At 42.5% G+C, this 17,705-nt stretch overlaps 4 protein-coding genes across 6 annotated transcripts; 2 read left to right on the top strand and 2 right to left on the bottom strand.

The window, feature by feature from the left end:
- Nucleotides 1–477: 477 nt before the first annotated feature.
- Nucleotides 478–7,632, bottom strand: LOC135350542 (runt-related transcription factor 3-like). Of its 3 annotated transcripts, none has more exons than XM_064549375.1 (7): nt 7,037–7,632; nt 6,730–6,840; nt 5,913–6,074; nt 2,668–2,742; nt 1,647–2,159; nt 1,369–1,586; nt 478–1,049 (listed from the first exon to the last, which is right to left on the bottom strand). In XM_064549375.1, the coding sequence occupies exons 1-7, from the start codon at nt 7,452–7,454 to the stop codon at nt 1,035–1,037; spliced, it is 1,512 nt and encodes a 503-aa protein (XP_064405445.1). In that variant the 5' UTR covers nt 7,455–7,632; the 3' UTR covers nt 478–1,034. The 3 variants fall into 3 exon arrangements, with proteins under 3 accessions (XP_064405445.1, XP_064405444.1, XP_064405446.1); XM_064549374.1 differs by having other exon boundaries at nt 1,348–1,586; nt 7,037–7,629; XM_064549376.1 differs by having other exon boundaries at nt 1,348–1,586; nt 6,736–6,840; nt 7,037–7,628.
- Nucleotides 7,633–7,831: 199 nt separating this feature from the next.
- Nucleotides 7,832–12,389, top strand: LOC135350549 (transcription initiation protein SPT3 homolog). Its single transcript, XM_064549383.1, has 13 exons — nt 7,832–7,879; nt 8,243–8,315; nt 8,379–8,463; nt 8,714–8,806; nt 9,137–9,284; nt 9,564–9,647; nt 9,793–9,839; nt 10,131–10,206; nt 10,270–10,397; nt 10,652–10,871; nt 11,214–11,293; nt 11,682–11,855; nt 12,240–12,389. The coding sequence occupies exons 2-13, from the start codon at nt 8,260–8,262 to the stop codon at nt 12,282–12,284; spliced, it is 1,236 nt and encodes a 411-aa protein (XP_064405453.1). The 5' UTR covers nt 7,832–7,879; nt 8,243–8,259; the 3' UTR covers nt 12,285–12,389.
- An 8-nt stretch (nt 12,390–12,397) lies between these two features.
- Nucleotides 12,398–15,503, bottom strand: LOC135350545 (uncharacterized). The gene is made up of 4 exons (XM_064549378.1): nt 14,946–15,503; nt 14,162–14,661; nt 13,227–13,359; nt 12,398–12,741 (listed from the first exon to the last, which is right to left on the bottom strand). Exons 1-4 carry the CDS (start codon nt 15,501–15,503, stop codon nt 12,574–12,576), a joined length of 1,359 nt encoding a protein of 452 aa, XP_064405448.1. The 3' UTR covers nt 12,398–12,573.
- A 100-nt stretch (nt 15,504–15,603) lies between these two features.
- LOC135350562 (dnaJ homolog subfamily B member 1-like) lies at nt 15,604–17,697 on the top strand. The gene is made up of 8 exons (XM_064549400.1): nt 15,604–15,760; nt 15,907–16,010; nt 16,123–16,275; nt 16,442–16,608; nt 16,762–16,894; nt 16,947–17,041; nt 17,100–17,176; nt 17,423–17,697. Exons 1-8 carry the CDS (start codon nt 15,693–15,695, stop codon nt 17,577–17,579), a joined length of 954 nt encoding a protein of 317 aa, XP_064405470.1. The 5' UTR covers nt 15,604–15,692; the 3' UTR covers nt 17,580–17,697.
- Nucleotides 17,698–17,705: the final 8 nt, after the last annotated feature.

Genomic DNA, 17,705 nt, shown 5'->3' on the forward strand with positions numbered 1-17,705 from the left:
GTAACTAGCTCTAACCTGCAGGGCCCCACAAACCTGACACAGAGACCAGCTGGGTTGACAATGGTGACCCACAAAAACCAACTACAACCATTCTCACCTGGAAATTTAAAGAAACAATTATGGTAGACCACAGTAATACACATATAGACCACATGAATGTACACAGCAGGTCAGGTAATTAGTGCCCATTATCTGGTGCAGATCTCTGGCTGCTGCCAAGAGCTGAACATCTGCCTGTTCTTTGATACCCATCCATGAATAAACTGAGAAGACCTTGAGTCTGCCAACTACACTAATCTAATTCGATTTGCACTGTGGGTTTGTTTTCTCAGGCTTCTTACTTAGAGAGAAGTTCCTGGTAAGCCATTGAAGACCCTTAAGAGCAAGGAAGCTACACCACCATAGCTGCATGCAAATCCACTCATACATTAACATGCAAATTAATTTTAAGTGATGTACATTTAATCATGCATTGAATTATATTTATGTTAAAGAAATTTCATTGCCTATTGGCTTTAATTGGTTTATGGTGGCACAACAAAAGGAAGGGTAAAGCTCAATAAAAGAGTAAAAACATACAAAAACAACAAAACACTGAAATGCCACCATGAATGTCGCGAGAATCTGGGCCGATATAATAAGTGACAAAATTTCACAGAGAAATCACGTATAAAGAAAAATTGTAATATGCCAAAGCTAAGTAAAATTAAGAATCAATGAATAGTGAGAGTCTGCATGATTGATCATTGTACAGTGATAGCTTTTGAGGGTCAGGGTCGGGGTTCTAGGTTTAGTAGCACAGTAGGCAAAAATGCTCAAGTGCTGCTTCAGAGTGATTTATTTGATACATGTACAACAATAAAGAAGAAACAGAGAAATTTAAGACATAGACACAAGTAAGAGATGACTTGTACATACACGTAGCTATACCAATGTTTGTGCGTGACAGTGATTACTATACAAGAGATGTGTTCACTGTATATACTTGTAGACCTGAAGGGGGAGACCATTCTAAATATCCTGTATGCTCTGTTTTAGCGGCCATAAACCTGTGCAAGGAAATAAAAAAAGCAAAATAAATAAATCAATCAATTAAGGAAGTGGTCAGTCTATCAAAAATCAATATCTAAGTGTCCCTATTGAAGACACAAATTGAATGCCAAGTTGACTAATTTTGTTGACATTCCCACACACTTTATACAAGGCCCATTATCACCATACAAAGACTATGACTTCACTTAGTCAGACCTTAGCAACCAGCTCTGATCTACCCCAACAGATAGTAACCAAGCCAACAAGATAGGGGGTACCACTCTAATAGGCTCTCAAATTGCAAAACATACACACCTGAATTTATTCATCACCCACACAGCAAGAGGGGGGTCCATTCGGTTCCATTTTGATCACCACTGGAGAGCCCCTGCGTCCCCCGTCGTCCATGCTCATGCTTTCGGCCCTGTTAGAGTGGTCAAAAGCAGCTGCTCCATTCTCAAGAGTAGTCACTTTCGCCACCCCGTTGGCCGTAATTGTGGTGGTGGGGAAAAACATGGCATGAGCTCTGTTCTTCTTGGGAGAAATACATGAACCTGAGAAGGTTATTGCATATGGTACACTTGGTCTGGTCATTTCATCAAAATAATAATTACCGTTGTTGCGAAAAGGAGATGACACAAGAGTAGCGGATGTGGGTAGACTTTGGGAAACCAGTGGGAAAGCTCCGCCCACTATCGTGTGAGGGGAGGGTGGGGGTAGAGTGGGCGTCTTGGGAAGTGATCCATGAACGGGTGGTGCCAGTGCAAATGGTGAGTACATAGGGCCAGGGGCTCGAAGATAAGGCTCGGATATTCCGATAGCAGGGGCCAATAAGGTCGGAGTGCAAGGGGTCACACCGCTAGTAGCACAAGCGCTAAAGAAGGTAGGGCTGTTAAAGAGTCCGGGAGATATAGGAATACTTTGAGGGAAGATGAATTTGGTGTCTCCATTCGTGACGATGTGTGATTGAGAGTGATGTTCGCCGGTGGGAGGAGTGGCGCTGCCATTACTCATGGAGTCACTCTGAGCCACTGAGCCACTTCGGGTTAAAGATACTGTCGTTCCATTGGTCGCACAGGTGGGGGTAACCAGCGCAGGATACTGCCATACAGAGGGGGACCTCATACCTGCAAGGAGCAGGAAAAACAAGTGTTTTAAAATGCCAAAAAATAAAAAACAAATATTTTCATGGGTAACAAAGTTATATCAAGAGTATACTATTTTGACAAGGAAATAGATATTGTGACTAAATCCCGGCTCTCTTACAAATTAGAGTGATGTTGCTAGCCCATTATGATGCTGATGAATGAGCCATATGCCTGATGGAAGCTATACATGCTGACAGGTGTTGGGACATAGGACGAGTGGCGCCAGGCAAAGCTAAGTTTTGAGGGTTCCTAGATTTTAGGATAAGATTACCCTTCAAGTGTTTCTCCATACCAGTACAGCATTTTATATTAGCCTTTGTCAGGGGACTGACCTCAGCCGGAAGTGGTGCTGGCTGCAGCTGGCAGACCAAGTAGGGCCACTTTCAACCACAAATATTCTTCACAATGTACACAAAGGCGGCTTAATGTTCAGTCACTAGCGTATGCAGCTGTATATATCTTTGTGTTTGAACATGCATTAACTTACCAGGGATATGAGGGGAAGAGGGGGGCCAGGTGGGCAGGGGAACATCTGGTCCACCATTGGCGCTATTAAACGCCACTGTGTGTGTGTGTGGAGGGGGGGGTCAATTAAATTTCATTGCAAACTTTTTTTTTTATATGCATAATTGACAATTAATAGATTGTTTGGGTGAGAGGTGAGAATTTGCAGGGTAGCCATGCCAACACGAAGCAATCTACCACATACTATATTATAAACTGTAGGGGGGGTTATTGTTTGAAAATACATAGTGACCAACAAATGCTATTCTGGTGAGAGAGTACACAGAGTAGTTATGACAACACATGAGTAACATTCACACTATACTATAGCAGAGTACTAGAATACTGTACAGAGGAGCATTGTCCCACAGTACTAGAGTACTGTACAGAGGAGCATTGTCCCACAGTACTAGAGTACTGACAGTACCAGAGAGGCATTGTCATGCAGACACACAGTCTACCATAACTCACTGTAATCCTAATGATGTGTGTCAACAGTCATTACTGGCAAATGGACGCATTAGCAGCGCACTTCAATGGCTGTAGCACTTATTTTGTGCTATACACTGTCTATTTTTTTAGCTCAGCTACATAACTATAATAGCCGTGTAACCTCTCAGCTCTTGAAGACATTTGCATTTAAATTTGCACACTTAACGGATGGATGGTTTGCAGATTGTGCTGTGATTACAGTGTATACAGGGTCTGTCTGAACAGCTATCCTATAGGAGGCACAAATGCAAAATGGAGGAAAGGCTTGCTGGGGCAAGAATAGGATAAAGCCACAGTTGACTCTGGCTAGTGACCAAAGCACTACACAAACTGTGTACAAAAACAAACTTTAGAGTAACCTATGAAACCACTTGAAAACCAGTAATTAGCCAAACTGCTTGCTCAGCTACAAATTATCAGTTGCAAAAACTTCAAAAGATGTACATCTACAACTTTGTTTATCTAGTCAAAAGAAAAGAGTACCTGATGCAAGAAAACTGCCAGTGTTCAAGATATTGTAGCGAATTAAAAGTAATAGTGACTGTTTCATGCATAGTTATGTAAAATAGCTAGTACACCAGAAGCCAAGAACCACTAAACCATCATGGCAGCGTAGTACTTGAAGTAAGTGAAATAGGCCACCAGACAAAACCTTGGTGGTTAACGATTGGTGTGTGGAACCACACAGGGTTACCAGCTGAGCTAACCTCCACACAGGGTTACCAGCTGAGCTAACCTCCACACACAGGGTTACCAGCTGAGCTAACCTCCACACAGGGTTACCAGCTGAGCTAACCTCCACACACAGGGTTACCAGCTGAGCTAACCTCCACACAGGGTTACCAGCTGAGCTAACCTCCACACACAGGGTTACCAGCTGAGCTAACCTCCACACAGGGTTACCAGCTGAGCTAACCTCCACACAGGGTTACCAGCTGAGCTAACCTCCACACAGGGTTACCAGCTGAGCTAACCTCTACACTAGACCAATAAACAGAGCTAGCTTTAAAGCATTGTCAAAGAGACAATAGACCTCAAAAATTGTATTAAAATTAAATGTTCCTGAATTTCAATGGAAGCTTCCTTATCTACAGTTCATCTAAACCCATTCAAGTATGAGCTGCACTTCCTAAGCACAGTATTGACTGTCAGCTAGTGTTCCCAAGGGAGCAGCATGGTGTGACATCACTGGACTACAGAGCAGCTTTTGTTGGCCTAAAGGAAGTGACTTGTTTACATCACATACCTCATCATTGGTGACATCACACAAGCCAAGTGGACCAAGACAAACAGGGTTTAATTGCATGACAAAAACCTTTTTACCACAGAATTTCAAAAACAGATGGACTAAATTGTCACAAATAATTATATTAATTTCTATAGTAGCTAGAGGAATGTATTGTGTACAGCCAGTGGTTTAGAGTGGGTGTACTACACTGAGAGTACCAGGTTACATGCTCCCTCTGAGTCCACCACATCACATAGGCAGTCTTAATTGGTGTTCCTTCCTAGTACTCCAGGAATTAGTAAGAAAACTCTTTAATGAGCAAGTTTAGCTTACCAGCTTCAAAAGCATCCAACATACTACACCACACCTGGCTGGCTTCAACAGCAGATGGCTTTAGTAAACACATTAAAATGAGTAAGTATTCAACTTCCATGGTGATAATTGCCTTTGCCTGCCCACACACAACAATTACACCAACAATTTTCCAATGAGCAACTTCCATTACCAAATTGTAATTTAAAACCTCTATACAAATACAGCACAGCATGGTAAACTCACTCTAGCTATTTGTGAGCTAGCTAGAAAAAAGTCACTTGCTATAATATCACACACACACACAGATACAGCTTTACAGAGGTTTAGCTAACAGGAACTGCACTCTTAGCAGCCTCCCACACACAAGCACCCATATCTGACACACAGGCACTCATAATTATATGACAGCCCATATCTGACACTGGTGAACAAGTGATTAACACCAGTCACATTTGAATAGACTAGACACCACTACACTAATCAGCCACCACCTGCAGGCCAATCAACACATCACACTGACTCACTGAATTAGCTCTAGCATATGAACAGCTAATGGATGACATACAAGGGAAGAGAGTAAATTTCCACTTGGATAACCAGCACATGATAACTTGTACAAGTTTGTAACTTATTTTTACCACTGACATTCTTGTAACTATAGAGAAACATGTATACAGCTGTGTATAGTACAAGACCCAAACAAACTCATGTACAGCAAAACAATACCCAAATACTTAGGGAAATTCAAAGACCTCGAAATTGATAAGGATAGGTAAGTTTTGAAGCAAAAAAGGGAATTAAAAAACGCAGCCACATTGCATCAGATTACCACATACTACAGGGCTAGTGGTACTCCACTGTGGTCCCAAACTCACACACACCTCCAACTCAGCTGATCTTATCAAGATGCAGTTATTAGCTGGTAACTTGCATTCTGACAAACTGAGTAGGCTACTATTTTATAAAGAACACAGAGACAAAATGCAGGCACCTAAACACACAGTGATACAGTGAAGCCAGTGATACAGTCTAGCCAGTCTATTGTGACCACCCTCTATACAGCCAGGTTAATGGGCCCCATAGTCTCCATAGCATGTTTTTGTACCTGTGTTAGCAGGCCACCTCTTTATTACAGCCACTGTTTGTCTGACCACTATTAGACACTGTACTCGCGCACATGCAATGTAACGCACCTATATCGTGAATGTTCTGGAGTCTTGGATCGTCCATCCCGTGGGCTAGGCGGCCATCTTTGAGCAGCTGCACATTAGATCCACCTTGCAGGCCGGGGATGTGCATGAACTGACCCGAGCGCATGTACGGGTGTTCCATGTCATGTACTCGAGACCGATTACCTAAAAATATAAAAAAAAATGTGAATCACTCAAGCATGGCTCTGTTTGTCACAGATCAGTGTGTTAATGTTAGATGAACGCTGGATAGACCACACAAGTTGTAGACAACACTTTGGAAATTTTTCATAACAATACGAAAGTGTTCACACAACACACACACAACACACACTGGGTAACTTGTAAATTAATGCTAAATACAGCTCCTCATTTGCACTTCATTATAGAATCAATTTGCACCTGCAGACAGTTATAATGATTATGGACAAACAAAAGCCAGATGTCTGTTAAATGATGCGCTTGATTGCCACAATCAGGCACGCTATTCAAACCATGACAAAATTCTCATTATTTTTAGCTCAAAGGCTCAAAAAGTTGTGATAGACAAAGTACTACTAAGAACAACATGTGCAAACACGCAAGTAACAATATTCAAACACACTAGAGGGTGGATCAAATTATACAACAAAATTCCATTATATTTGTAAACATAGCAGCTCTGATATGAAAGGCTACTAGCAAATACCCAATACATGAATAATGCAAGACAATAGTGGCGTTAATCATGGGTACCAATCAACAGGCAACGTGGTTGCGCAAAATACCACAAACAGTCAATAAATTGCATAGGTACATTGTAAGGAACATGTAGGCTCACACATACGTCTTGGTTCCCTGGGGCCGTCCACCGTGACCTTGATAGCGTGACTATAGGTAGCGTACTGGGCTGGCTCAGTCAGCACAGTGATGTGCACCGTCAGCATCTTGCCTGCAAATAAGTACGAGAATATGAACATATATTGTAGAGGAGGTAAATCCCTAATTAGGCTAAATTGCAAAAAAAAAACTAATTATTATTGACAGTGACAGGTGAACATAATGACACTTAAATGTACGACATACGCAAGTGAGTAATGGCAATACAAGAGCTGAGGTATGCATAGCTGCAGCTGTATCAATCTCACCTCTTCCAGAGCGTCCTACGAATCGAAGATCGTTGAACCTCGCAACTTGATTCTTGAAATTAGCCGTGTGATTTCTAAGTTCTGCAGAGCAATTTTCATCATTCCCAGCAGACAGGATAACTTTAGTACCATCCATCACATCACTGAGTGAGAGGACCTTGAAGGGGACTGGTAGGGTCTTGTTGCAACGCCAGTGGGAAGGCAAGATGGTGCAGACAAAGTTAGGGCTGTTGGTACGCACTAGTTCTCCTGGATACTCCGCAAGCACCTCGGAGAAGGTCCTCTCGCCACGAAACGTTTTCTCAGGCGATGATATGCCATTGTTGTAAGCTTTGTCTGGTGTGGGTAGACCTGGGATATGGTTGCCGTTGTCCGTAGGAGTTGGAGCAGCAGGAGGGGAGGACATGATAGTAGGCATTTCTTGATACTAAGTGATGCAAGCAGGTAACAATGGACAGTGGGTGTAGAAACCGATTTTTTTTAGCTGTGTCTATATATCTGCAGAGCCTGACAAATCTTGCAAACTTGCTTTCAGAGTAACATCACTTCTATTATACAGCGCTACGTACTTGTACAGCTTCGAGTTGGGCTTGGCGTTATCTCAGCTGGGGGTCCACATGGAGAGATCTATTGTTCTGCTTCCTCAATCTCTGTGAGTGGTAGAATTAGCGCGCTAATTACCGTATTAGATTACTAGAATAGTTTGCGAGAGAAAAAACGTTTGCGAATAGCTTTTCAATCTGCACAAGGATCATAGATTTGCGAAGCGAAAAAACGAAAATGCGGTACGGTAAATTGATTGCGAGGTGCTGGCGAACTGTGTAGGATCTAGGAGACCTCTTGGTAAGTTGTGCTGGCATCCATTACTAGCTTACTGATGCCCTCCATAGAGATGACTAGTGCTGCAGCATATGTCATAGCCCCATTAGACAACAGTGGCCCAAAGCCCAGTACAATAATTACTAGGTCTATCACCCGGTACGCGGTTGCTACGTACATATGTACGTTGGCTGGCTAGTATTGTTATCTAAATGCTTGCCCTATTTTCTCTGGACCTCAATTTTTTACCATTCCAATTACGTGTGTAGATGTGTGCCAGCATCCAGGTCAGAGGCTGTAACTCATCATTCAGAAGTTGAAGCTGTTTCAGTTTTGGTTTGTCAGTGCTTGCAATGTGCATTCCTTCAGTACTCACTCTTCCCACAGCTGCTGCACTCGTTAAGATGACCTCTGAGACGACCTCTGAGGGCATGTTTCAGGAGCAGATACAAAGCATGATGTGAGCTGCACACCTTAGTGGTGGTAACCTGTGTGTAACTTGTCACAATGTTCATCTCTCCAGGTATGTGTTTGGTGATGCCAAACACCCTAACCCTGAGAGTGCTCTGCTGGTGGAGGAATTTACTAGACATCAGATGAGAGACTTGGTATGTGTACAATACATAACTGACAGTGTGTGTACCGTGTGTGTGGGTGATGTGTGTGTGTGTGTGGGTGTGGGTGATGTGCGTGTGTGTGTGTGGGTGTGTGTGTGTGTGCGTGCGTGCATGTGTGTGTGTGGGTGGGTGTGGTAGAAGTGTGTGTGTGTGGTAGAAGAGTTATACTTCAAAAAGATGAAGATATCCTGTATAAAAATCCCAATCATAATAATAATATGGATGTGGTTTTGTTTCCCAGGTTTCGAGAGCATCACGTGTTGCCAGCATGAGAGATGCCAGGGGGAGGATTGTCCGATTGGAGGACGTGATGTTTCTCCTGAGAAAAGACCAGGTACCAGACTGAAGCCGTGCAACTGTTGCCCCAGGGCATGCCAAAATACCGCCCACTCTGTTAATTTAATTATATGCGGACACATTGTACACATGTTGAGCCATGCGGTTGGAATGTGAGCAAACAGATAGACAGTTCCTGGGGTGACATATTGGACGTGGGAATAGCGGATATCACTTGGTTGTCAACATTGGTCTACGAGTGTCTTGCTGTATATACAAACATGCAGCGTATTGTTCAAATGTACTAATTTTATGTCTTTATTGGCAATACATACAGTTTAAGTGTTAAATATTTTTCCGTATATTGATTATTTTTCCTCCTATGCAGGACCAACTGAAACGTCTACTCCGCTATTTAGAGTTGAGAGGGCAAATGAAGAAAGCTAGGAGTATTGATAGCAGGCCGGATGAGGTGGAGGACCTTGATGACACTGAGTGTGAGCACCTGAAGTATACAGAGAGAGATGAGACGGAGGGCACGTACTTGTTACTAGAATGTGACCTCATGCAGTTATAGACTTGGGATTGTTTGTAATGAACTGCTTCAGTAGACTATTGTCGGATACATGTATGAAGATGTTCAGCCTATTAGTAAAGTTATTATTGATCATAATTATAACAACTTTACTAATTGGCTGAAAATGCAATAATTGCATTCCCTGGGACATAGCTGCAGAGGTATACGATAAAGCTCGTTGTATTTTTGCTTTCTTGTCTATTGCAAGGTGTACACTGCCTCCCCCCTCCCACTGTAGTTGATGACCTGAGTGACCCTCCTCACAGTGGAGTCAAGATGGTACAACTGGCACGTGACTTCCTCACTCCACTGCAGAAGGCTGGTGGGTTGATGAGATCGTGATCACGTTCTAGCTAGCATTTTACTGGCTATCACCAGGCACTGTTATTAGGACCTCTATGCATGTACTAGCTTTTAGTTGTTGTATACTGAAGGCATTCTTAATAATTATAATTTCTTCAAATTAGAGCTAAAGCTTGGAGAGATGGATGAGCTGGAGGTCCAGCGTTTAGAGGTGAGCCAATCATGACTGAGGTCACTGCAAGTTTATTTGTGTTGAGTCTGACCTTCAAACGTTGTCATACTTTGTCATACTTTGTCATAATTTTATCTTAACTGGTATTCCATATAACGATTGGTAAAAAGCGCTTCTATTTTAGAGCTGATAAGCTTCAATCAGCTAAAAGTTAGCATTTTCCATGTAGAAGTCCCCGTAAAGCATATTAAATGAAGCCAAAATTGACCACACAACTTCCAGGGCCAAACTCAACAAATAGACTTGTAACTGTTACCTTGATACATGTAGCAACAAGATGCTCTGACCAGTCGATTGAGCACTAAAGAATACTTGGAGTTCACAGCGGCTAAAAGTGCATGCTTGTGTGAGTTCATTCGTACGGTTAATAATGTGTTTGTCGTTAATGTTCGTTCTTTTGCGATTCCAGACAAAAGAAATCGTTTTATTTCTGGTAAATTCAAGGAGTGGATTGGTCTCGATGACATCACATCGTTGAGATTTAAACAAGACGTTATCGATGTGATTGGTCACTTGGCACACGAGACAATTAGAAAGGTATTATTGTATTTTTATTTGTTTATACTTGCATAATGTTGAAGCCCAATATAGTCTTGTACGTATCCTTTGTTTACTACCGATATACAGCTAGAGTTCCTGTTAAGAAAATTATGTTATTAAAATGTAAATTTTGAAACCCCACAATCACGCAGTTCTATCAGTTTCCTACCATACTTTCGTGTAATAATTATGCTCTTACTGCTATACATGCAAGCGTCTGATTGGTTCATGTTCCGTGCTATAATTATTAGCTTGTGGAATTATCGCTTCAAGTCAAGAGTGATATGAGCTTGAGGACACCCAGACAGTGGCCACCCACACACACAAGTGTTGGCCAGACTCCAACTCTGATTGACCCACCCTCCACCGGAGCAGCTGGCACTGTTGAGAGGGGAAGTGGACCTTTTGTTCTCTCCACACCCACACACTCACCCCCTCCTCTCAGCCTCGGGGGTGGCAGTCCTATCGCAGGTACCTGTGTGTGTGTGTGTGGGAGGGCGCGCGTGTGTGTATTGTGTGTGCGTGGGAGTGTGGGTGTACGCGTGTGTGTGTGTGTGTGAAGCCATGGGTATAGTGTAGGAATAGTCCCTTGCCGTGTTTTCTCACCCAATGCTTCAGTCCCCTTGTGTGATTGAAGATGTGATTGAAGAAAGGAAGAGGTTTTTTGGTAAAAGATAAAATCAAGTCCCTTTGTGGCTCATTAATTAATCATAGGTAATTACCTTAATAACAACATTACATGTAGCTGTAATAATCTCACACAGTTTTGAAATTCTTCAATGCATAATTATGTCAATGGCCCCATGTGTGCAGACGCTGATCCTGGACTGACCATCACCAGTAGCTCCCTCAGAAGATCATCAAGAGAGACCACCACCAGGAAGAGGCAGAGGGTCAGTCTACCACATTAATGCATCACAAAGCATCTGACAGGCCTCCCTAACAGGCTATAGAATGCATTCTTGCAGAGGGGGGGTACTTGCACACAAGAACATACGTATATGTATATGTATTCATTTCCCTGGAATCTGCCCACATTGGTTGGAGGAGGTGGTCAGCAGGAGCACCTCTTAGGCTGTCTAGTGTACCACATGTATTTTGATTGAAAAAACCCACCACTTAAAACTGGGCAAATCCCTGCAGGCACTTCAAAGATGCTTCCTTATCATTGTGTCCTAACCAGCTAGCATTGTGTACGGCAATTGACAATTGATTTTCAATATAACTCTGGAATTTTATTTTTAATATGACATGATATGCTATATCAGTGTGTGTCATGTACAGGTGAGTGTTGCTCCAGAGGCAGAGGTGGTCAGTGAGTCACCTCTACCACCACCACCTGGACCCCCCGCCAAGAAGCACCACCCCCCACATGCACTCAAGCCAGTACACATACAAGAGGCCGTGCGTAGACTGGAGCAAACACAACACACAGCCCCCATGGCCACCTTATGGGTACAAAGCTATAATAATTATACATATGATTATATCTATAGCTCCAATTATCTATCACTGTATAGTGGGTAATTTTCGAAGGACATATTTTTCATGGATTAATTGCAACAATTAAGCCACAATCATGAAAATGTGTGGGTGTTCAATACAACAGTAAGACAGAAGTGGGACTGCCACTCACTGCAGAATTTCATTTCGCAAAATTATAGACCTCGAAAATTACCTGCTATACAGAGTGTTTGTCTAAAATTAATAATTATATCTTGTAAGGTATCCAATGAATTAAGGGCAGTGTGGGGATGTTGGCTCCCAGGGTTACCTGTGTTAACAGGAGGATGTGGGTGAGACACTGAATGCTTATCAATGCTCCTCATCTTGCTACAGACACATCAACCAACAGCAAAGCCTACAAGATCCTGGTGCCTGTAAACAATGCAATAATCACTGCCATCACTAGCTAACAAACTACTGTCCTAGTACACGTACATGTGTAGAGTTTATGTTGTTATACTTATTGTTGCATTTGTTTACTTGTCAATTGATCAATGAACTGTATCCACAGAGCATGGGCTATTAGCATAATTATTAATCTGTGACATCATTATTCATAATAAAAAATTAATAACACAACCAACATACAATAGTACAAGGCAATAATTGATGAAACACTGTTTGAAATCTGCATAATATAGCTGCATGGATATTAAAATACAAGGCATCAATTGTGAATACTCAATTGTGACAAATCTCTGGCAAATTGTGTTTGATAATGTTCTAATCGCTCCAACCACTCGGCCCAGTATGAGAGCAGCTGGTCATGTGACAGGAAGTGGGCGTGGCATGGATCTCCATTAGGGTACACCACCACAATGAGAGCATTCATCACCTACGTCAAAAAGAATCAACGTAAAACTTTGTAGCAGTGTACTTGCAAACACTGCAATACACTCTGAAGCACAGTCACTAATTAAAGTACGAATAATTAATTATTTTCAACGATTCATTCCTTTGTTGCTAGTACACGAACATTACAATAGTTTACGGTAACTATTAGTTCCACTGCACACTACTACACCCAGGGTACAGGAACCAACATGTCAGTACATAGTGTTCTTGTGTGAACCTTCACTGTTGTGGGTACTCAGCTATGCCCTTATAGGCTGAAGCCCTCCAGTGGAAAGTGAAACCCCTCCAGTCAGGATAGCTTTAATGTACAGTCAGTAGTGATCATGAAAGCATAGCTTATTAAAGTGGTTTCACAATCCCTTTAAATTTCCAAGAATCTTACTTGAATGTAACTCCTACATGAACCACATGTACACACACACTGTGATGCTGGATAGTTACCACTTCCTCCTCCCCCCTCCTCACCTGATAGGGGTAGTGAGGGTCTTGGTTGATGGCTCCAGCATAGGCTGCTGCCTGGAGGGGGTAGGTGAAGCAGTCAGAGAGGTTGGGTTTGGGTTTGCTTGAGGTCTTCCAGTCTATCACACTCAGGGCACCTCTGTGTACAGTGTGTGTGTGTGTGTGTGTGTGTGTGTGTGTATGTACGTGTGTGTGTGTGTGGGGGGGTGCGTGTATGTACGTGTGTGTGTGTGTGGGGGGGAGGGGGAGGGGTGTGTGTGTGTGTGGGGGGACGTGTGTGTGTGTGTGTGTGGGGGGGACGTGTGTGTGTGTGTGTGTGGGGGGGGTGAGGGGTGTGTGTGTGTGTGGGGGGGACGTGTGTGTGTGTGTGTGTGGGGGGGGGACGTGTGTGTGTGTGTGTGTGGGGGGGTGAGGGGTGTGTGTGTGTGTGTGGAGGGGGGGGGGTGAATGGTGTAATTAGTACACTGAATAGTGTGTTTACATGTGTGTACTGCTCTACCTTTCAACAGTTATATCTTAAGTCTAGTTGGTCCAATTGCAATGATCTTATGATTTTCCGTTACAAAAATCTCTTTCAGATGGTGTAGATGGTGTATAATATTATACTCCTTCATCTCCCATAATTCGGTGGATCGAACTTCAATAATTTTCTGATTTTCTGAAAGCTTAGAAAAAGACCTATCAAATGACGTCCTTAAAGTTCATATTTGAGTATTTGCCAATTTGACCACACCATGAATGCCCACGGTCCAAGGCTGAAGAATGACAAATTGTGGCCCCTACGAAATTTTGGATTGAAACACATCATTTGATAGATCTTTTTCAGAAAATCATAAAATTTTTGACATTGGATCAACGATGCTAAAGTTATGACTGTTGAAAGACGTTGAACTACAAACTCAATGAAAATTACCGACTAGAGTGTACAGTAGTAAACTGACCTGTACTCAGCGAGGCAGTCGAATGTGCCAGTGTAGCCGAGCTCCATGTGAGTCACTAAGCTCTCTAGAGCACACACATTCCCAATATCACTCAGAACATGTTCAACGCTCTTCATATAACCATCATTAGCGCTCACAACTGGTGGAGTGTCTTCCTCAATGTTAGCATCAGAGACAAGAGTGCCCCTCTCTTCATTAACAGTGATTGAATCATCTATACAGACATCAGTGGAGTCTTCAGCAGAGCTAAGTGCCAATGATTCAGTTTCAACATCCTCTACAATTTCATCTCCAAGAGCAATAGTTTCAGTGTTCACTAATGGTTTGATGCTCCTGGCTGGAATAGGGATACTCTGTAGTGACTTGTATGCTGGTGGTACATAGGTCTGCAGTGTGTTAGTGTCTCTCTGTTGTGCAGTGGACATTGTCTTATCCCTCACATGAGGTGTGATGGAAATGAGATCCTTTGTAGCACTGTCCAGTAGAGCCTGTTCTATTACCTGTGATGGAGTCAATAGGGACATCGCAGCTTACATGTAGGTTATTGCATATACTGTACACACACACATCTAGGAGATTTGTCATCTGTTTACAATAAAGCAAATTAACATCCCATACACGTCGTCCACACAGTGTACACATAAGTCCACCTGTGTGTGCATAGTGATACTTTAATTATAAGCAAGAGTATCTACTCTTGATATAAATTATACATGAACATGTTTAGTCACACAGTAAACACAGTCGAGTCAAGTATAACCTTGTATACACTGTATATATATACCTTGTGGAAGTTTTTCCCTGATTGTTTGATTCCTTGTGCAATATCGATGGACTTGCTCTCCCCGTGTTCCTTCACCAAACCCTTCCGCCAGTTGAGGAGTCTAAAGTACATATCCGGTGGTTGAGTGGCCTCTAGTATCGTGGTCACACTGGGGAAACGGAACGATCCCTCACTGTTCTCAATGACATAATAACGACTACCATTTGCTGAGTCAACTCTCTCAACACTGGGATGATTTTTTGGGATATTATCATCGCCATGGTGATTTATCAATTGTACACCTTCCAATGGGAAAGACGGCGGCTGCACTTGTAGAACTTCAGTGGATTTGGTTTCAATTTTAATAGTTTCAGTTTTGGGATTTACCTTTTTAGGTTTTGTTGGAGACGATTTTCTGGCTTTCTTTTTTGGCTTTGGCTTTGGCTGGTCGGTTTCCGATAGAGAATCACTCGAGTATGCACATGTCTGAGGGAATTCCGCTGGACGAACTTTGAAATATTCTGCTGTCCTCAGAGAAGAACACTTCAGAGATCTATTGACATACTTTAGGAGCGACATTTCTTTAGCTTGGCTCTACAATACTAGCTAGCTACTATATACACTCGTACAATACACGGGCTCAAAATCATGCTAAATCTTGATAAGCTTATTGTTTCTAATAAGAGCACATTTAATTTCCTTCTTGATGAAGCACACCTATTACATAGCAACCGACTTAGCAACGCAAACAAGAGACCCTCCACAGACATGGGGAAGGATTACTACTCTATTCTCGGCATTACACGCGATGCCTCGGACATAGACGTCAAGAAAGCGTGAGTATTAACCATTAAACTTGTTATCACACATACACAGGAGTGCAGGATACTTATAATGGTAGATACATTCACGACATACGTAGGTGTAACACACTTATAGAGCTGCTGGATCTAATTGCACACTCTCTACTGGTGTATTGCAGGTACCGCAAGCTCTCCCTCAAGTATCACCCAGACAAGAACAAAGCTCCCGGTGCAGATAACAAGTTTGACGAGGTCGGAGAAGCTTACGATGTCCTGTGTGAACGTAAGTGTCTACATGTACGTACATTGCAGGTCTTCATTTTCTGGACATAGCTTTTGAAAAGCAGGGATAGTGGGTATACTGATGACAGTGACATAAAATCGTCATTTTTTAGCTTCCAGACGTATCACTTTTGACAAGTTTGGAGAGGAGGGCCTCAAGGCTGGTCTCCCCACTGCAGCAGGGGACTTTGTGGAGGGCTACACCTTCCATGGTAACTCGAGGAAAGTATTCACTGACTTCTTTGGAGGAGACAATCCATTCGCAGGTAAACACATTTTGATTGATTCCCCACAAAATAATTACAAGTACAAATTTTCGTAACAGAACTGCTTGTGCATTATTGTCTAGTTATAATAACATTGGATTTCAAAGATAAATTCCCGTTCATACTTTATAACTGGTATGATTGTACTCTGATTGTAATACTGCAGATCTGTTCAACTTTGAGGCTGTGCTTGATGCTGATGGTTACGTCAGCTTTGGAGGTCTAAAGGGACGCTCCCAACCTAAACAAGACCCCCCAGTGGAGAGGGACCTCTGTCTCACTCTGGAGGAGGTATACAATGGAAGCGTAAAGAAAATGAAAATATCCAGAAAGGTGCGATTTACAGATGATTGTATGGACGTTGGAACAACACAGTAGGAATAAGGAAATGCACTATTTATCAAGCCACTCTTGTAATTATGACGATAAGCGCTCTCACTAATGTAAAGAAATTCTAGTTATGTGTTTATAATGAAATTATGGCAGGTATTGAATGATGATGGTCGTACTACAAGCACACGAGAGAAGATCCTCACCATCACAGTCAAGAGAGGATGGAAGGAGGGGACCAGGATAACATTCCCTAAAGAGGGGGACCAGGGACCCAACAAAATACCAGGTATCAGCATGTCATTGTCTCACTTGTATATAATTAACTCTACTTTCTTCAGCTGATATTGTGTTTATTGTGAAGGATAAAGAACACTTGTTGTTCAAGAGGGACGGGGTTGACCTGCTGTATAAGCCTGACATCCCACTCAAGGCTGTGAGTTGACTGTAGTGGTTCTGCTCTGTTGTGAGGTTTATATAGTGTGTGTGTGCAGGCATTGATTGGTGGGTCTATTGAGGTACCTACACTGGACGGACGTGTTATTCGAGTACCCATCACTGAGATTGTGAGGTATGAATGAACTTGATTACTCATAACATCTCCAATGTACACTAGTATAGACTATGGGTACACTAGTATAGACTATGGGTACACTAGTACTATATGAGTTTGCCTTGTTTAGGAACATACATGTTTATGGTACTTGTGTGCACGTGCACTGGTAAGGCTGTGAGGTCAAAATTAATCATGTTGAAACTTACACTGTAGCTCATTGTTGTATGACAGTATACATAATCCTCACCTCTCCCTGTGCAGCCCTGGTTATCGTAAGACAGTGGTTGGTGAGGGCATGCCCCTGGTGGGGGAGACTGGGTCGGGGGACCTCATCGTAGAGTTCAACATTGTCTTCCCTCACTCTCTCAACCAGTCACAGAAATCACTCATCAAACAAGCACTAGTGTGTGTACCATGACTGCATTGGAGCTAGTATACTGTATGCAAGAGACTATGTTGTACACTGTTGTTTCTATGGTAACCTATCGATTATACACTCATTAATTATTTCAGAGAAAATTAATGTTGTTTTTGAATTTTGCCA

The sequence above is a fragment of the Halichondria panicea genome, chromosome 16 (assembly GCF_963675165.1).
Source record: "Halichondria panicea chromosome 16, odHalPani1.1, whole genome shotgun sequence".
NCBI lineage: Eukaryota > Metazoa > Porifera > Demospongiae > Suberitida > Halichondriidae > Halichondria > Halichondria panicea.